At 41.1% G+C, this 20764-nt stretch overlaps 5 protein-coding genes across 5 annotated transcripts; 4 read left to right on the forward strand and 1 right to left on the reverse strand.

The window, feature by feature from the left end:
• Positions 1-310: 310 nt before the first annotated feature.
• On the reverse strand, positions 311-1510 carry ora4 (olfactory receptor class A related 4). Its single transcript, XM_076750486.1, has 2 exons — positions 1424-1510; positions 311-1333 (listed from the first exon to the last, which is right to left on the reverse strand). Exons 1-2 carry the CDS (start codon positions 1508-1510, stop codon positions 311-313), a joined length of 1110 nt encoding a protein of 369 aa, XP_076606601.1.
• A 1856-nt stretch (positions 1511-3366) lies between these two features.
• fndc10 (fibronectin type III domain containing 10) lies at positions 3367-4698 on the forward strand. Its single transcript, XM_076741163.1, has one exon. The coding sequence runs from the start codon at positions 3515-3517 to the stop codon at positions 4553-4555; it is 1041 nt and encodes a 346-aa protein (XP_076597278.1). The 5' UTR covers positions 3367-3514; the 3' UTR covers positions 4556-4698.
• A 1665-nt stretch (positions 4699-6363) lies between these two features.
• ssu72 (SSU72 homolog, RNA polymerase II CTD phosphatase) lies at positions 6364-11537 on the forward strand. The gene is made up of 5 exons (XM_076757945.1): positions 6364-6625; positions 7601-7744; positions 9722-9861; positions 10071-10189; positions 10546-11537. Exons 1-5 carry the CDS (start codon positions 6546-6548, stop codon positions 10645-10647), a joined length of 585 nt encoding a protein of 194 aa, XP_076614060.1. The 5' UTR covers positions 6364-6545; the 3' UTR covers positions 10648-11537.
• A 1189-nt stretch (positions 11538-12726) lies between these two features.
• LOC143328031 (transmembrane protein 240-like) lies at positions 12727-15054 on the forward strand. The gene is made up of 3 exons (XM_076742887.1): positions 12727-12827; positions 14187-14395; positions 14909-15054. The coding sequence occupies exons 1-3, from the start codon at positions 12742-12744 to the stop codon at positions 15052-15054; spliced, it is 441 nt and encodes a 146-aa protein (XP_076599002.1). The 5' UTR covers positions 12727-12741.
• A 1062-nt stretch (positions 15055-16116) lies between these two features.
• Positions 16117-19843, forward strand: LOC143331801 (THAP domain-containing protein 2-like). The gene is made up of 5 exons (XM_076748970.1): positions 16117-16260; positions 17365-17557; positions 17685-17786; positions 17898-18102; positions 18374-19843. Exons 1-5 carry the CDS (start codon positions 16181-16183, stop codon positions 18385-18387), a joined length of 594 nt encoding a protein of 197 aa, XP_076605085.1. The 5' UTR covers positions 16117-16180; the 3' UTR covers positions 18388-19843.
• Positions 19844-20764: the final 921 nt, after the last annotated feature.

Here is a 20764-nt window from a genome sequence, read left to right on the forward strand (position 1 = left end):
CGTATTAGCAACTGGATCGACTTTGAGCTGTTGAAAACTTTTTATTGTGGGCTTGTGAAGCCTATTGAGACATTTGCATGCCTGCATGATTACACTGTCATGATTTCTGATGGAGCTGACATACAGTGTCTCAGTTTGACTTGCATCGAATGGATTGAAATATTTCAAAATAAGCCAAAATAATACTTGACAACAGTTCTGTCCAGACAAAGCATCTGGATTCAAATGGATGATGCATCCATGCGTATTGGACATAAATTTCAGTATTTCTTCAGTACTTTAGCATCAATGCAGTCACACATTGCTTTGATCATTTGTTTGCTTTAACTTTCTCCTTCACTTTTATGACTTTCCTCTCCTGTTGAACGATAAAAATGGTTTGTTTTCCCTTCTTTCCTTTAGTCTTTGGGGATTTACCCTCCTCTTCAGGGTCCTCACTGTGACATTTAAGAAATTTAGACCACCCCAGTATCATGCCCGTGATTCTCCTCCTCAGCTTGCCGTGTCCCAGGGCCACCACCATCGGACTGAATCCTACAAACAGTGAGGCAGAGAAGTGGGACACAGTCAGCAGCCCTTCAGCATGGTGTCCCCCATCATGGTTGTAGTATGTCACTGCAGCAACTTGTAGCGCCCAGCAGACCACAAAGAGTGACACTAGGGACATGATTACATGAGCGGCTTTGCGTTCAGTGGAAACATGTTTGTCCAGCTCCCCGTGGTTTGTTCCCGAATCTCCGCCTGAGGTAACAGCTCGGATGTGTTTTGCCAGAGCATGAAGCGTGGCCAGGTTGGTGCAAACCATCAGCACCAGTGGCAACACCTCATTAAGTGCCAGCGAGGTGGAGGCAAAGGCTGAGCCCTGCTGGATGGAGGGGAACTCCCAGATACAGCCCAGCAGAGGCCTGGTGGTGCAGCTGATCACCATCAGCTCCACAGTGGAGTTGCCATGAACATGGGTACTGTAGACCAGAGCTGGAATTGAGAAGACAAGGTTTGCCCCCCACACCAGCCCCAGAACGATCCAAACCCGCCGCCTCTCCCTATGCTGTGCAAGAGGTCCAAAGCTCACATGCTGTCGCCTCAGGGTAGTGCAATGGAAGACGCTAAGCGCTAGAGTCACCCAACAGCCCACAGCTCGCCACCACACCCACAATAGCATGAAGACTCGGCACCAGCCCGGAGACAAAGACACATTCAAGCCCAGGTCTGACACAAAGATGGGCACTGTGCGGAACAGTGAGGTCAGCAGGTTGGCCAGTGACAGGTGCACCAGAATAGTGTCAGAGGCGGGGAGTCTCCGAGATGGACTCTCAATGGCTGACTGAAACACCTGAGAGCACAAGAAAGACAGACTGAGATCAATGCAACCTAAAACATTCTTCTCAAATTCACCACTAAAATATTCTACATATCATCTTACCACATGGATGACCAAGATGTTCCCCAGGATGCCAGAGAAGACCAAGAGCCCAAACAAAATAGCGTCTACAGTGAGGACCTCTGACATGGCATCATCCTCTGCATGGCGACATACTTTGCTCTTTCTTTGAGACGCTGCACTTGCACCACTATCCCTGTTTCTGGTCCTCATGATGTTTTATATATGCACACACAGACAAACAAATAGATTTGTCACACAACAGTTTTTGTGTTTGCTGACCAGGCTCAAGGTCAATTTAATCTAATATGTTGATGCTTTGAGTGTACATGCAAAGGCAGGCACTTTCCACGTTTTCCTTCCACGTCACTGAGCACCTGCGACAGCAGGTTCATGACCTGAACAATCACATCATCAGGTGTTAGTCACTGTTATTTGTTGTGCTCTTTTGAAATTATTCATGGTAACCATCACTTAACTCTGTTAGAGAGAAGCATATTGTGAAGGACCAGTGATCTGCTCATTTATTCTTTAGAAACAATTCTTAATGTCCCATAGCTTAATAGCTAGTGTCTGACCAACGGATATATCATTAACTGCAGATCACACAGATTTAACCAATTATCCTATGCAACCTCTGAGGGACAGATGAAGCTAAGTCAGTGCCACTGATGCAGCATTTTTTGTCCTATTAGTCAACCATTCATACTCTCCCATGATACTAATTGTTTACCAGGTTGCCATGTTTGTCTCTCTGGAATTATTGCTCTGAATAATCTCAGTTAAGACCTGCTTAAGGTGGAGAACAATGATGCATCTTGATCAGACATTTTTTGTTCCATTGTACTTGAGATTATTTATTATTGTGACATTCTTTTCTTCATTTAAGAGACATCATGTCACAAAAAACTAAACACCTCCAACAAAAAAAGTGAATAAACCTTGCAATAACTGCAAGGATTTCTTGACTTCATCATATTGTGTTCGGGTGTTGTTTTAAATTTTGAATTGTGTTTTCTGAATTTGAACTCTATCTTAGAGCATCAAAGACTAACAGTTTAGAGAAAGCAGCATGCTGAAGTGACATCAAGATTAAAAATTCAAGTATGTCAGTTTTGTTTTGTTTTGTTTTGTTTTTTTAATTTATGGACAGTTTTATATATTGAAAGGTAATTTTGAGTAAATTTAGATCTGAATCAATACATATTATGTTGATTTTTCCATTTTGAATCAATAACCAAAACGACCAAAACTCATGATTATCAAAGATTGATATTGATCTGACATTTTTACCTGACCTGTCTAATCAAACCAACACTATTTCAAAGACATTTGACTCGTTGGGACTCTACCATATATGTCATTCTAATAGAACATTATGAAAAAGATGTTTTGTTTTATAGGAAACTGGTTTTGTGTATTGCTGTAGATGTTATTTACACAGGCAGGCCATCAGCTCTGATCTGGTGGACTGTGCTTGGACGTGGGAGAGCTGCAGGTGAGCAGCACAGGTGGGATGCAGGTTCCATAAACTCCTCCATCCGTCAGTGTTGTCAGCACTCCGGTTGTTGTATGCGTTATTGACAGACACCTGAAGCGCTGTGTGGGATGATGACTCACAAACCGACCGCTGATGACTACAAATATTTTGTGCACGCACCCACGCTCCCAAGCACTCGCGGCGCGCGCTTCTCCACGTGCACTCTCACACAGCGGGCATCAAAGCCTTTACGTCAAGCCAGACAGGAAGAAGAAAGCAAATCTGATGGCACGATAGCCGGGTCCCCGTGTCCCACCGAAACAAGTAAGTGATTTTTAGAAATGCCAGTGAGTGAAGCTGCGCTGAGGTGACTTGTTTCACCGTTCGGGCTTTGTGAACGTCGTCCTGAAAGCTCATCATATGCAAGGTCATACTCGAATCTCTTACTGACCGCATGCCCGCATGATTAAATGTTATTTTCTGTCGCAGATGCATACCCGTTCCTCTCGCCCATGGACGCGTTATCCGGTTTCACACGGATTTCGTCTGTGTGCACTGAGGCAGAGCTGATCCTATGGCAGACACCAGCCCGCCTTGTACCATCGCTCATCTGATCCACTGTGAGAGGACATAATTCGACGAGAGGGAGTGAGATGAAAAGCCAACAAGGACCATCACTGCTCGCATTGTCGGCACTCCTGCTCTGCACCTTACACCACACAGCTGGGTCCAGCAGATCTCATGGCAGCAGCTCAGCATCATCAACATCATCTCCATCGGAGGTGAGAGGCAGGCATAATTTGGGGACACCCCAAAACTGGCTTAAACAGACTAATTTCAGTTCCAACTATGGCAATCACAGCCACGAAAGTAGGCCATCACCAAAGCTTAAAGAGGTAACAGGCCACGCAAATGGCTTCTCTTTCAACACCAGCAGAGGCAATATTTCTACTGTGATATCTGAAATGTCTGGCAGGGCACCAAGCTGGGGCCCAGAGGAAGGGGCGTCACCACTGTGTGCCTACCGTGTGATTGAGGGAGGCATCGGGGGGCAGCTGTGTTTTCGACAGACACTGCCTGACTACAAGTGTCGTAAGGGAGACTGCAGGACAGTGGTGTCTTTGGGGAATCTGGTGGCAAATATTCTCATCAATGGCAGTGTCCTGTTACAGTGGACCCATGAGGGGGATTCCACAATGTCCAGCCGACACGTAAAGGCAAAAGAGACTGCAGCTGGTCAGAAGAGCAGTGGGGATCCAGGGACAAATTTAACAAGACAGGAAACTCTAAAATCAGGCGCTGTTTTCAGTCGCCGACGCCACAGACGGGGAGGCTATGAGTTGAGCTGCTGGTGGAATGGAAGCTATACTCAGTTTGAGTGTGCTGGTGTCCATCTTGGATCTGGCTGCAGGGACTTTCTCTTGACTGAGCTGCATGAGAACATCCCCTACCGCATCTGCCTGCGCTCCCTGGCCCGCTCCAATCCAGCTCAGAGAGTAGAGCAGCAGGACTGTGTAGAGTTTACCCTGCCGCCGTTTGGGATGCAGGACATTGTGATTGCCATGACAACCGTGGGGGGAGCTATTTGCGTGATGCTGGTCATCATCTGCTTGCTGGTGGCATATATCACAGAAAACATCATGAGCCCCACGACACAGCACACATACTCCTACCGCACTCACTCGCGTCACTAATGCTAAACTGAATCCAAGATGCACTGCTAAATTAATAAAATGGCCTGCATTTAACATCCATGATGCCCATATCTAATCGCACAGTCATAGTCACTCATTGTCAACAATAGTTATTTTTCAGTCAGCCACATAATATGACACATCCTGTTATGACTGAATTGAAGCACAATCTACTCTGGCTCTGCAATTAACATGTCTTGTAAACCTCTGCGAGGATGCACTGAACCAAAAGTACTGATAACCTACATTTATTATTATACAGTAGTTTACTGTGTTATGTTTTTGTTCAAGGTTGTCTGTGATTGAGTCTGTCAGTCTGTATGCCGGCAGCATTTATACAGCAATACAACTAACGAAATGGCTTTTAGTATGTCAAAAACAGCAGTTTTTTGCTCAATGTACAGCCAGTTAAAGTGTTCAGACTTGTCCTGTTTTTGCTAGGGACACGGGAAAATAAAACTTTACTGAACAAAGTTTTTCCACTTGACTAAATCATCCCACCATCTAGTTTTGCTTTGATGTCTGCATACAGTATGTATTTGTACCATTTTGTGAAGGGCAATCCAATCTGGTGTACAATCTCTAAATACTGTGCCAAACATCTTGAGTTAGAATGCGTTCATGTCCTGCTGTGAGTGAATAAAGTAACATGAGATCATTTGTAATACTTTGCAGCTGTCCTTATTTTTTTCCTTGTGTGAGAGAGTGTGTGCATGTGTTAGTTTTCACATCCCAGCACCATTTATCAACAACAGACATGAATTCAGAATATCTGTATAAGGACAGCCTCTTGTTAGGTGTCTGATACAAGTCAATCCCAAAACAGTAACTGGGGCTTGATCCCATTTTTAGCCCCCCACCCCCACTTTGTCTTTTTAGATGGTCAAACTGGATACAAATTTATCCTAAAATCTGATTTGGATCAGGAGTGGGTGGTATGCATCCTCTATCATGGTATATGCAACTTAAAAAGTCAAATTCCTTGTATGGGCACACATACTTGGCAAATAAGTAATATAAATATTACTCTGATATTGCAAAATAGACAGAGATGACAATGTCTGGCAAATTAGGCACATTAAATACCTGGTAAGTTAAAGTAGTTCATCACATTGATACAAAAATCATATAAAAGTGCAATATTGCCACAAAACATGCTCACTGATTTGCAACTTTGCCCAAAATGGCCAAATACACCCCGAGATGTGACAGGTAGAGTTACTACAGTATAAATGGTAAGAAAAAATATCTGATGGTTAATAAAATACAGTAACATTCACACAAATGTAGGGGAAAGTATACAATTTTATCAAAAAACATAGAGGTAGAAATTATGTATGGATGTATAGTGAGAGAAAACATGGAGTTGTTTGTTCAGAAATGATTCGTGGATTAGGATACCAAGTAGTTAAAACATAAAAACAGTGGTTTTGAACACAAATCAAAGGGAAAAGTGTATCATTAAATATGGCATACAGGTACATGCTATGTCTGCTTATGTCTACAACGCTGTCAACACAGTGGCTACTTGTATATAAGAACTTGAGGTCATTTTTTTATTTAGCATTTTTATTTCAGCAGCACGCTCAGTGTTAACTTGCGTCTCCACATTTCTATGAGAAGTGTCGCTATTGTTGTGGTGGTGTGTTCTTTTAGCCACTTTTCCTGAAGAGAAAAAAAAAACATGGCCCTCAGAGAAAATCATATTTTTCACAACGTGTTCGTTTATTGACGTCACGTCTGTCAAGTAGGAAACCCCGCCCTCAAATGACATCATCATTAAAGCCGTATTCAACTACAGGGGCTCCGCCATTTTAACTTCCTGCTTGAGAAGAAGACGAGCTAATCGCACAGTATTTGTACTCGAAGCGTTTTATTATTTAGCGTAACATAGGGGTTTGTCTTGTTTATTTTTCACTCAGGGATCAAACTAACTACCTCTATCAGTTTCTGACGGTTTGTGTCGGTTAGTTTCAGCCGGAGAGTCGCAATGCCGAGCCAACCGCTGCGGGTAGCGGTTGTGTGCTCGAGCAACCAGAACCGCAGTATGGAAGCGCACAATATCCTCAGGTAAAGACGAGCCGCCGACAAGAGAAGAAAAGGGACACGACCATGAAGCGAACGAAATATGTGCGATATCGAGCCGTTTTCTGAGCCGCATCAGAGCCACGCCGACACGGTGCCTGACAATCCGTCAGGCCTGCCCGCAGTTAGCGGACCCGGTCTTCTTCAGTGTTACACCGAGGCTATGGCGTACTTTCAACGCTTGTTACTTACTAGGTTTCAGGTTTGCGTTTGTTTGAAGCAAACGCCCTACAGACTGCTTTGATTTCAATCGGATTCAGAGCTTTCAAAATACCGTCCCAAGTTACTAGGTCGTTTTTTTTCCCCACATGTTGACAAGAGCGCCCCCCAGTAGAGAATATTCCGGAAGGGAGCAACTGCAGCCATACAACACCGGGTGGTTTACCAGCTCTCATCAGTCCTCTCATTCACACACCATTTTGAATTTTTGTCTAGATTTTTTTTGTTTTTGAACCAGAGGGTAGTGTTGGGATTGTGCAGGCATTTCACACTTGGTCTCATTTCCCAGTAGCTGTTCTTTTTTCAGTGCACCTCTGTCCAGTGCGGAAGGATTTACAGACCAACACAGCCTCTTAACTATCACCCGTGTGGTCAGCTGAAATAAAATAAACACTTCCCTGGTGAATTTTATTTGAAGTCTGTTTAGCTCTTACGTAGGAAATGTGTTAGACTCATTCTGACACAGCACAATAGAGACCAGCTGGAAATGGGCCTACACGCTTGCAGTGTGGAGTGACCTCTGAATTCAGCCTGTGAAGTATAACAGGAGCACAAACAAACATTCAGCTGAGATCTTGTTTGTGAGGAGAGAGCTTAGCAGGTTGACTTTGCAGGGTACTTTGCACTAAAGGCATGGAAAGACCTTCTTAGGATTCTGCTTGTATGTCATGTTTTATTGTATCTAGTGTTGTTGCCAGAAATGGTATGTAATTTACTGTCTTGTCCTTTTCGTCTTTGCAGCAAACGTGGATTTGATGTGCGTTCATTTGGGACAGGGTCTCATGTGAAGCTTCCCGGTCCTGCTCCGGATAAGCCAAATGTGTATGACTTCAAAACGACATATGTACAGATGTACAACGACTTGGTCCGCAAGGACAAGGAACTGTATCCCCTTCTCACTCACTTTTCCACACACACTCACATACTATATACTGGAAGCCAGATAAGTTAACATGGCCCCTGTCCATGTATCTTGTTCAGATATTAATCTTTTTGGAAGTTCATGTGAGTGTGATGCTGTTTCAGTGGCACAGCAGATGGGACCGCACCGATGGGTAAATCACATGCACGGATTTTAACATGTTACAGATATGCTATATTAAACCAAGGAAATACAGGGGGTGGAAAAGCCCCTTGCAGTACAACAGCCGTGAAACAGTAAGTGCAATTTGGTGAAGAGCATTAAGTTTTTGCTGAGACCATCAGATTTAAATCTATACTCCTAAAACCCTATCTTTACACTGAGTGTCTGTATTTGCAAGGGTCTACATGGTAACACTGCTGTTTCTCACTAGTGCAAAAAGAGGTAAAATGTTTCCAATGTTTATCTTGTCCAGGTATGTTTGTAGTTTGAGTACCGCCAGCAAGTTAGACAGAAAATGTCAAGTGTTCATTCTGGTATTCAAATTAATCTTTAGTAGTGCTGTAATTGTTAACTGAATTTGGTGCATCTGTAGTAGATGCTGTAAAACCAGGTAAAGGGGAAAATAAGAAGAATATAACCACAAGACAGCTCTGTTACCAAGGAAAAACAGCGGAGAACACAGAGTAAACAAACACCAAATAGGACATTTAACAGAAGTAAATCAAGAACATCAAGGGTAGTCTTTCCAGTTATATATTGAACCAGGTTTAGATATTTATTTTTGAGGAACTCGCTCACTGAGAAACAGCTTACATTTTTTTCCCCTGTTCTTGATGGAGAGATTGTAGTGCTTCAAGTTACAGATTAATTAGAACTTGTCTTATGCCTCATTGGTGGGGGTATATATGTTCATGCCACCTAACTAAGGGTACTCAACCACCTTGGACCATATCACAAAAGCCTCGAAGTAAGAACTGCAAAAGTGAGTGACCATATTACCTTTGTTCATACAGGAACTCTCTCGAACACTTTGATTTAATCAAAATAATTGCAGTTATTGCTCCTGTACTGACAGGTGGCACTTTTTGGTCTTCATTGATCTCGTTCAAATAATCTATACTTCCACCATCAGCAGTCTAATGTTAAACCTGTCCTCTTATTCTTGTGACATCTTTATTTTTTTTTTCTTCTGATAATTGAAACATTTGGAGACTAGAGTAAATATAGGAGTCCTCCTGTAGCTTGTCTAAGAAAGACGTCTTGAGTTATTCTGGTTAAATCTTGGTTTAGTAGGAGATATGTGCTTCACCAAATTTTTACTTACTATTGTGCTGTTACTGATGATATTTCTATATTGCATGTGTACATTTTGCCAACCCAAAACACTTTGAGAGGTCAGATGTGTATTCCTGCATATCAGATGTGCTATGTTATAGAATCGTGCTGTATGCTGTATTCTTGCTACTTTGCATGGGTTTCTTGAAAATATAGTACCCTATTATAGACAATTCACCACAGTGGTTGGTCTTTTTTTATATTGTTTTTTGGGCAATGTCGTGATAGAGTGACATAGACATAGACTCGGGCTATGTTTTTTAGAAACATGGAGTACTGGACAGATTTATAGCATCTGTTCCAAGGACAACACATGTCAGCCTGCCAGTATCAGAATGTCTTCTTCATAACATTAATACTTTGCTGACTGGATTAATCAGTCAAAAGTTTAGGTTTTTTGACACCACTAGGGGGTGCTGCAGGTCGACTAATTCAAAGACTCAACTGACACCATGCGGGTGTGTGTCCCACAATGCAAACAAAATAGTCTCTTTTAGACAAATGAACGCTTTACTGTTGACAGATGCTTACTGGGTGCTGGCAGCCATTTTTCAGTGTCCTGCTGATTGAAATCCTGACTCTGATGGTTTGATTAGTGTGGTGTATTACCTTGAAATGTTTCTCTTGCTCCTGCTGTGTTCCTTGACCTCCCCACTCTTCAGATACACACAGAACGGCATCCTGCACATGCTGGACCGCAACAAGCGCATCAAATCAAAGCCGGAGCGCTTTCAAAACTGCAAGGATAAGTTTGACCTGGTCATCACCTGTGAAGAGAGAGTCTATGACCAAGTGCTGGAGGGTGAGGCTTGCCATTAGACATGTCTAATCACTGAGGGGATACAGTTGGTAAATCAGAGCCTCTTGCAAGAATGCTGCTTTGACGTTTATTTTTCTGTGGGCACACATAATCACATTTTTTACACCATAGTGATTTGGTCACAGACCAAATTTTTACTACTTCTGATTGTGTGGTGCATTCTTTCTCTTTCATCTGTTGTTGCTCCCCAGATCTGAATTCAAGAGAACAGGAGACTCTACAGCCTGTGCACGTCATCAATGTAGACATTCAGGATAACCATGAGGAAGCCACGCTGGGCGCCTTCCTTATCTGTGAGCTGTGTCAATGTGTGAGTGTCTCCTACCAAAGATCTTAAATGCTGTTGTACAGGCATACTGATGAAATAGCGCAACAAACACTCTGTTAAGTAATTAATGACATTTGACATCTGAATCATGATCATGAATTATGAAGTAAGTCTATATACTTCACTATGAATAAAATGGTCTTTAAATGTTCATAATCTGCCATCATATGTATTGCTTAAAGATGATATTCAGTGGTCACCTGGTGGAAATGTTACCAATGCTATAAAGGGGTGCTATAGAATCATACATGGTGGACAGAGATTGGTTTGAGTTCATTGGTGGAAATGAAGTGTGTGCACAGACAATGTTTAATGTGCTTCCTCCCCCACCCCTGCAGATCCAGCAGACTGACGACATGGAGAATGAAATAGATGAGCTCCTACAAGAGTTCGAGGAGAAGAGCGACAGGGCTTTTTTTCACACTGTCTGTTTCTACTGATACACGGTGGAAATTTGCAATAAACGCAGACCCAGATCACAAGCAATCAGACGATAGTACATGGACACTCACACACACACACACACACACACACACACACACACACACACACACACTTCATACTCCTCAGTCATCTACAACACAGTAGATACACATTGTGTGCCTGCACAGACATGCATGCACACATATACACACACACCCACACACACAGCTTTAGGTCAGGACCTAACAAATGGCTGCTGTTGGACATATTGGTGATGATGGGTTTTTCCTCTATGCAGAGGACAGACTCGCTGCTCTCGCTCTGCCTTTATTTCTGCGGATCAAGGTCAGGCCAAGGTCCTCCCTCCATCCCAGTCCAGTGAAATCACTCAACCATGTCTCCTCAGGGAGAGCCATAACACCCACACCCCTGATTCAACAACTCCTTTACAAGTCCCTCTGATTTTGTTAAGTACAGCATATTGATGCTGATTTTTTTCCCCCTCTAGATTATATATAATTGTGATTCATTTAAGCATATGTGTCCGATTTTTATTTCTGATCTGGGACAGTGTACATGTGGAGGAGAGTTAATTGAACTGAATGCGTTTTTTTGTGTGACCATGTGTTGTAGATTAGGATTAAGTTAAAGTGGGTGGGCTAGGTAATGAATAACCAAACCTAGACCTCTCTGAGGATCTCCTCCAATCTGTTTCCAATATAATGTGTTGATTCATATTTAAACTTGGATATGGTATTTTTCAGGGCATAGTATTTTTTTCTTTTGTAAATGTTAAAGAATTGAAGCATTGTAATTATTTGCAAAATGCGAGCTCAGCTCAGAGTGCCTGATTTTTCTGTATGTACATATGAATCCACTAAAGAGAGAAACATCTCTGAGAAACATGGCATGACTCTTTTTCTTTGCTTTGTGACAGTTTGTGGTGGTTTCATGTAAGAGCATCAGTATACGATTCAAAATATGTATTTCACTGAACTATTAGCATTCAGTTAATGATCATAATCAAGGATAGAGCTGTCAGAAGTACCTGATTAGTTTTCACATTTGACTTCAATGTTACAGACCTCTTTCAGAGCAAGCGAGGGCAAACTGCTGTAAAAAAGAAAAAAAAACGGGAATAATAAGATAAGGCAAAAACACTTCAATCGGTTCCTCAGTCTGCCTTTGGTGGGACAGTAATAAACGCCGCGGCCCTCCATCATGTGGTTCTGACAGAAGTCTTGCGTAAATTATTCAAGTGAGATAAATGAAGTTGTAAGACGGGCTGAAGCACAATTGCAGTAAATGTGTATGGAAAAGTAGTGTTATTGTTGTAGAATGTGTTTATACCATATCTATTAACAGTGAGGTAGACAAGATGTATTCAGTCACTGAAGCTTTTCCGTTCCTCGGTGGCTTCGGCACTTAAATAAAGTTCGCTAAGTAGCTAGCTTGCATAAGAATCAGTAACTGGAGTGTCGCTCTTTAAAGAAAAAGGACTAAACACATCTATTACACGTGTAGTAAGATTTAACTTACCATGAAAAACTGTCCTGAACATCTTCATTAAAATTATCAACGTCCGTTAACCTAAAATAAAAAAGCAACGAGCCGAAACTCGAAGGAAATCCAATAAAAAAAAATTAACCGCTAGTGTCGCAATGGTTACCATGTTAAATCATTTTGTTCACTGTGAGCCTAGAACTGACTTGTTAATGACCTGTCACCGGGAACATCATCACCCGCCCTCCATATGCCGGTGTTATTGTATGTGAGCACGTCGGACTGAGAGGACAGCCGCGCGGACAGCTGGCGGCCGGGACACGCGGGACAGGAGTCCCCTGAACTCTCCTGGAGAGCACCAACATTAAAGGTAGGAGTGTAGACGTGAAGGTACCGTGATTTCCATTGATATGCTCCTCTGCGGTGACAGTAATAGTAATGTCAGATATTGGTTGTCAGTTGTCCGCCGATATCAGTTAGTTAAGGTAGTTAATCAGTATTAGAAACCTGCTGTTTTTTCTCTCCGTCATGTCTGGAATATCACGGTGTTGTGGTCTCATCTTACTTCAGGTTCTGGTTTGTTTCAGATTGCGAGTTTTCAAGAGGACATGAACGCGCTTTTTCATCGCTTCCACAGCTTCTTTTTGCTGCTGGTGCGCGGCGAGGAGCGTGTGTGCGCCTGCACCTGTGGAAGGTAAAACTCAGTCCACGTGGACCGTGACACCTTCGTTTATTTTGTGTTGTGTGAGACAAAGTCGACGCTTAGCTGTATGCCTTAACTTGCTTTGATGGCTGCTGTCAAAGTGGACGAGCCGGACATGCTGGTGCATTTCAGCCTGAATTCACACAGCGCTTATTATGACCTCTCACCATGAATACTGGGTATTGATCTCTTGGCTTTCAGCTCAGAACATCAGTTTTCAGTAAGTTACTCATTCTACGTGTTAAAGAGACGTTCAGACTGTGTGTTGCTGCTGATCACCACACCTGTTTGACTTCAGGCAGTGTGTGTGTGTGTGTGTGTGTGTGTGTGTGTGTGTGTGTCTGGGCCCACGTTCCATCAGATTCTAACTCCTTAGTGTCGTGGTTCAGCTTTGATAAAGACAGTTGTATTTCCATGCTAAAAAAATATTCTGTCATGATGTACTATCCATGGAAAATATAAAATAATATAATAATCAAAGAAAATACACAAACCCCTGTAAACTCCAGCATTGCACAAGCTCCTCTAGCTCTCCAGACCTCATGCAGCTTCTCCTCACTGTTATCATTAACCACCAAAAATGATCATTCAGCTATTTTATCCAGATCGACCACAAGTGCCAAACCAGCATGAAGCAGTATCCTCTTTCATGAGAGTTGATTTTGTTTTGTTTCAAACTGAATTTTGTTTAAAGTCCTGCAACAACAATCATAACCACAGACGTAAACATCCATTTCCAGATAATTAGAAGAAAGGTGAGACCGTAAATGCACTTTGTCTGGCCGTTCTCGTGCAACAAAAATAATAAGAAAATGAATGAATCTATCAGGTGTGTGTGTGGCTCTGTATGTATGTGCCACCTACGACCTCTTGAACCGCAGAATTTAGACCCACCAACATAGCAAAGTCATTCGTAGCTTTGTTTAGGCTGTCATATCTTAACTGAACTTATCACAAGAGGAGATTGTCAGGTACCTTATCATCCCTGCTAATCAGTTTCTTGTGGGATAGACCAGCAAAAATGAAAGATTATACACGTTTTTTTTATAGGTCATAATTGTCTTGGACTCATTAAACACACGTAAAAGGTATTGATGTAAAAAAAAAAAAAAATTTTTAAAAAGTGCATTTTCTGATTGCTGTATGTCTAAGATCCAGAAAAATTTACATCATTTGATTTATTTAGTATCCTGGTATTGTCCAACAGGGCAGGACAGACATCAGATTTTGGGAATATATCTGGGATATATCTCTATCATTGTTCTGCATCATGTGCTCACTTCTGTCCATTGTCACTTTACATTTATGTGTGCAAATTTCCCACTAATGTCTACTCTCTGTGTGCTGCAGGCATCAAGTCTATCATGTCATCCCATATAATGAGGCCCACTCCAAGGTGACTTCTAGAGAAAACTACATTTTTAGTGACATCATGACCCAGCAGGAGATGGGTGTGATAGTGGGACTGCTCTTGGGGCTCTGCATCAGCTGCTTCTTACTGGTGCTGGACAGAGTTTGGCTCTCAGGCCTCAACTACTGGAGGACAAATCAAATGAATGGTGAGTAAAAAGCCCACTGAAACTAAACTTGCATGTGGAAAAAGCTAGGGTGGCCTTTCTTCAGGAATCCTTAGTTTTCCCCACTGGTTGAAAAACATATTTTAAATAGGATATCATTGATAGACAGGGTGCAGACAAATGCCTTTCTAAGTAACTTCCTTTCACTCCCATTATTTTCTTCTTTTTCTGAGTAAACAAATAGGCCACTTCCCTTACACTTCATCCGTCAGTGAACACACCATAAATGAATGATTAACCCTCAAACACAGACCAGACTTCACATATAGAGTCTTCTTCCATCATTCTATTTTGTTCTCATGCCATCAAAATTCTATTTTTTGTTAAAAAATGAATCCCTTCTCCTTTCTATTCAGATTTTCCCTACCTCAATCCACTGAATTCATGTCGTTAATCGCTGCCTCTTACACGCACAGCAACACACACTTACACAACCAAACAAAACACAAAGTTAAGAACCTTTCACCACTTCAGTTTCCCTGTCTTTCTTTCCAGATGTGGGTTTCTGGTCACGGCTGCTCAAATTCAGCAACACAAAAGACTTTTTCAGATGGTTGCATCCAAAACACACAGAAGACTCTGGGGAGAACATGGTGCACACCAAGCAGGATGTGTACCATAATGTTAATGGAGGCATTTGACACATACAGATAAAAATGTGGATTACATTCAATAGTTACTGTGTATACTGTTGTCTTCAGAAACCCAATAGCCCTTGCAGGTGTGATTGAGTCCAAACACAACTTTATTTATTTATTTTTTTTATAATAATATAACCAGTTCCAAAAAAGTTGGTGCTTCATAATCAAAATAGATAAAAGAGAAAGGGCATCAGTACCAAGCAAATTCTAAGCAAAAACCATTCTAACGATGAAAAAAAAAAAAAAAAAAAAAAACATAAAAAGGCAACAGGCATTAAAGAATATAAAAATCCCTCTCTGCCAGTCTGAATTCTTTAAGCAGTTCTTTCTCAAGAAGCACAGATGCAATGTCTGAACTGTCTGTTACCATTTTTCTTTGTTTGTTTGTTTGTTTCTTATCTGTGATACAAGAACAATTAGGGGGTTCCTATATGGACCTGATGTTGCACTCACTCACTTGCACTTGCAAAATATCGAAATGTCAGAAAGATGAGACCAGGTCCAGCAGAGAGTTTTAAAATTAAAAGTGTACTAAATCTGTTCAGCATGGTGCTCCTCAATGCACAATTTAAAAAAAAAAAAAAAAAAAAAAAAAATCAATGCAGCAGAGATCTTCTACCTTTGTTCTCCATGTTCTTCCTTGTTAAAACCTGGCACCTACATTACCCACAATGCAAGTTATCCTCTGACGGCTTAGTTGGAGATTCGGATGTGAGTTTTTTGTTTGTTTGTTTGTTTGCTTATTTGTTTTGTTTGCAAAACCAAGATAAACAATAATAGACACATAGAAAAGGGCTGACAGGTGCGTGAAGCATATTTAAAAAGTTCTGGATGTGTTATGCGTACACGTTGACATCATATCCGGTTTGTGAGATTTTTTTTCTTTTTCACCACCACCCGCATGACGTGAAAACCCGCCCTACTCTGTCTCTGATTCGCTAGTTGTCGTTGCTTGATTCGGTTTAGGGTTACGTGATTGGTTAGATGGTTATGGTTAGGAAATATGGTCAGGCTCGTAGCCAATAAAAGACAGTAGGGGCGGGTTTTCGTGGAGGACGTGTCCGGGCGTGAAATGCGTCTCTGCCGCCGCCATATTGCGACGTGGTTTTGGCTCAAATTTTAGAAAATGCCAGACTTTTGTGCTGCGGTTGGATGTTCTAATGAAAGAAGTGTCAAAACCAAGGAGCAGGGAATAACATTCCACAGGTGAGAGATTATGATACAACACTTTACTGTCACGAACGTGTTGAATTTGATGAAAATGTAATGATCCGTCGTTCAAGCTAACCAAACGAAATCACAGCTATTTACAGTAGATTCCGCATCCGGTCTGTAAGATGCGTCTCTGCCGCCGCCATCTTGCGGCGGGGTCTGGCCCGCTCAACCTTGTATGCGTCTTACAGGAGTCAGAAAAAGCTCCAGTTTCGTGCTGCTGCTGGATGTTCTAATGAAGGAAGTGCCAAAACCAAGGAAGAGGAAATAACATTTCACTGGTGCAAAGTTGTTTTGTTTTGTTTTGTTTTGTTTTTTCCCCACAATACCTTAAACTGTTTGCAACGTGTTGACTTCGATGTATCACAATAAATTATCCTTATTTTAGTGACTGTCCTGTTACTGAATTAAGATGAATTATGTAAGATAAAGAAATTAAAAGATGATGTAACTGTCAATCTGCAACTATGCACAAACCTGCCAATACCGTGTGTGTGAGATTTAACATGTAAGTTACATGTTAAATCAGAATTGTGACAATTTCACAAAAAATTGAATTAAAACCATACTTGTGAAGTCTGCCAGGAATTTGCTTGGTCTTTTAAGTGTTTTTTTTATAATTGTCTGTTTTATTAATGAAGTTCCCCCCCCCCCCCACCCCCAAATTGTATATACAAAATTATATCATGGCAGCTAGTTTTACAATGCAGTAAGAAAAACTAGTATAGTTTGAAACTAATTACATAAGGTAATCTTAAATATTATACGGTATTACTGTTACCATCTACATGATGTGGTACAAGTTTTTTGGTATTCAAACTCACATTTTTACATGAACCAAGTATCCTATATCATAAACACATGGCACACTGACACAACGCTCCAATGAACAACAGCAGGCATAACAGAAGATGCTAATATTATCTGTCAGTTATGTCAGTCTGTGTGTTATTGCTGTGTGTGTTTGTTGTTTATTTGTTTATGACCATTGCGAGGTGCTGAGGTGACATACAGTAACTTGTGTGTCTAGATTGTACCTATAAAAGCATAGTGTAGAGTTGCATTGTGTTTTTCAAATGGACTTGTTTTTATGTTTAGGTTCCCAAAAGATAAAGTAAAAAGACAGGCATGGAAAACAGCACTGAGGAGAAAGGAGTTCGAGCCAAATGACCGCTCAGTCATCTGCAGCTGTCATTTCAAGGCAGAAGACTTTGACATGACTGGACAGACGACTCGCATAAAGGAAGGAGTGATCCCGTCTGTTTTTATATTTTCTGACCCTCAGAACAAAGTTAGTGTTGGTAAACTGTTTCTATATAAATGGTGATGATTTTTCATATCATCTTAATCTCTCATTAAAGCCCGCTAAAACAAAAAAAGTTGGAAATTGTACACATTGGCTTTTCCTCAATCTCCAGGTGCCCAATACATCCAGGTCAACTAAGACGTCACAAAAAGCTGCAGTACAAAGTCCAGATGTTTGCGCTCAGCTGCCAGAGGACCATGAAGTGTCAACTTCAGTGAGTGAAACCGGTGTTGTTTTAAACACCTTTGCAGGATGCAGGGTTTATATCGTAGTGTAATTTCTAAAGTAAAGAGAGTCATTTTAAGTTGAAGTAAATGTTTTTCAGGATCATCAGTATGCCCTTGACCCAGTTCAAGTGAAAAAGAAGTTGACTGAGGCTCAGGAGAGGGTGGAGGAATTGCAGCGGGTCTTAAGAAATGCCAAGGATCGAGAAAGAAGGTGTAAGAAGATGGTGAAATCCCTGCTAAAGGATTTAAAACACAAAAATATGCTAACGAAGGAACCGCAGCAGGAGCGTGACTTCTACTCTGGTTGGTTGAGTTGCTCCTTCCTTCAACAGATGAAGCATGTGTAACATTTATAACAGTCTGTGGTTTACATGTATCATTGTATTATCTCACAATTTTAGGCAGCAGTCTCACTGAAATAGTTTCTGAAATATTACTAGAAAGCAATAGTTGAGAAAAATGGATTAAAAAAAAGTAGCGTTTCTATTCTGTCATACCAAAGTATAAAAATGCACACATATGTTTTGTGCTAGTATTGTCATTGACGTGTGGCTTGTTTTCCCAAACTTTTCAGATCTTCCAGATTAACCCTTCCAGCAGCACCGTCACTCCTGCTCAGGAGGAATTTGCTTTAACACCTCACTTGCAAGGACCTAAAGCCTAAAAGTCCTTGAGAGAAACAAATATGACAGCACTCCCACATCCTCACACTCTTCAAGATGAGGTATAAAAAAAAAAAAGTGATATGTAAGCATGATCTGTGGTTTTAACTGAAGCAGGTGGTTGTAGACAATGGATGCCAAACTTGGATTAAATACATCACTTTAGATATGCCAGAATGACAAACATTTTGGTCAAGAGTATCTTGTGGTGGATGTCATGGATCAGGAGGCAGGTTCAGATTGATCCTCTCAAACAGTGACAGGGTTGTGGATCTTTGGTATTGATGAGACAATGTGGTAAAAGAAGCCTGTGCATTTGTTGTCGGACTCTAACACTGGCAGAGAAGTATTCAGATCCTTTTCTTAAATAAAGTACTAATACCACAGTGTGAACATACTCCACTCCAGGTAAAAAGTCCTGCATTCAAACCTTACTTAAATAAATGTTTGTGAGTTTTAGCAAAAAAATGTACTTGAAGTATGAAAAGTAGAAGTACTCACTGTGTGGTTAAATGGTCCCTGTCACTACTTTACTATTATATATGATGTTTTTAAATTCATATCACTGCTGCATTAATGTGTATGTGGCATTTTACTGCTGTAGATGTTAAAGGTTGAGCTCATTTTAACTACTTTATATACTGCTGGGTAGTTTAATCTACAGTGATGCATCATATTCTGTAAGATCATTATATATTGAGGCATTGCTTCCTGTCAGAACCACGTATCTCTAAAAAGTCAGTTTTTAATGATCTCAGACATACAGCCGTTTTCAGCTTTGTGACGATGCATTTTCCAGTTAATCCAAGACGGTTTTTAAATAGTTTATTCATATTAAGAAGGAGGAGAATCTTCTCAGACCACGAAGGAACACTTAGCCCTTCAGTTTATTTGGAGATACTTGGTTTTCAGTTCAAGAACAAATAACTGGTAACGTAAGTTGTGTAACATTTAGTGAAAAGTGCAATATTTGTCTCTGAAATGTAGTGGAGTAGAGTAAAAGTAAAAAAGTAAAGTTACATAACATGAAAATACTCAAGTATCTCTAGTTTGTACTGAGCTGCAGTGCTTGAGTAAATGCACCACCACTGGACCACAAAGCCACTGGAAAACACTCATTTCTTACTCCTTTATTCAGACACCCAAAGGGCTTTGCTCCAGTATGACTTAGAGGCGCTACATGAGTGAGGTGCTGAAGGACTGTGTGTGACAATGGATGTTATTTATTCAACATCAGCACGTGTGCACAGTCTGCCTGATGTTCCCCCCACAAACATCCATACACTGTATATACTATGTATAATTTCTGTACATAATGTGAATGTAAATAAGCAAAAGGTGACTATAGTCTGACATGATTAAAAGCAGAATTGTGAAGCCAGAAATGCAATCGATCTTTTCAGTAGTGTGTGTTGTATGTCTTTGTAATCTTAATTTCCAAAATTCTAAACACAATTTTTATATATTACATCATGGCAGCCACAGTGAGAAAAGGGAATAATAAATTACATTGGGTAGGTTCACCTTAAATATTCTACACATATTAGTGTCACCGTCTACATGATGAAGTATTTAAATTTGAAACTACATTTTTTACATGCATGCAATAGAAGGCACTTCTTCTCATTCCAGTGTCAGAATTGTATCTCTGTAATGAACAGCAGCACCCATCGTGGTGTCTGTGTGTACATACCTGAGTGACGGTTTGGTGCCGTGCTGTGAAAACACTTGACCGGTTCACCTGGGAACTGGCTGTCAGACATGGTCACAGGACCTCATCTCATTCAGTCTTTCATTCAAGGGATATGATGTCTTACAGTTAATAGATTTTTGATGTTTTTTAATCAGGCTGAGTTGAATAGTTCTCCATCATCATAAATAAAACCGTTCGCCTTCCTGGTCGGATTGACCAGGCTGTTCAGTCATTCATGTGACACCCTACATCATAGTACATGAAGGCTTCCTGTAAAGTCTGACAGAGAGTCTCATCATGCGGCCTATTCCAAGCCAAGGGTGCTTTCATGCCCTTGACTTTGCAGGAGCTTCCTCCAGCCCTCAGCCATTACTGTGAAATATTGAAATCCCATGTGGATTCCTATAGGACAATATTGCTGCCTCGTCCAATCTTAAGCCATCCTCTCTGTACCCTGACTTTCAAAACCATATATTTATGACGCTCGACAATGTCATGGCAAGGTCTGATGTCTCCAAAGAGTACGCTGATATATGTTGTGCCACTGGCTGTTCAGAATGTTGCTCTCTGAAAGAAATTTCAAATTGACTGTCTTAATTATTCAAGTGTC

The sequence above is a fragment of the Chaetodon auriga genome, chromosome 2 (genome assembly GCF_051107435.1).
Source record: "Chaetodon auriga isolate fChaAug3 chromosome 2, fChaAug3.hap1, whole genome shotgun sequence".
Taxonomy (NCBI): Eukaryota; Metazoa; Chordata; class Actinopteri; order Chaetodontiformes; family Chaetodontidae; genus Chaetodon; species Chaetodon auriga.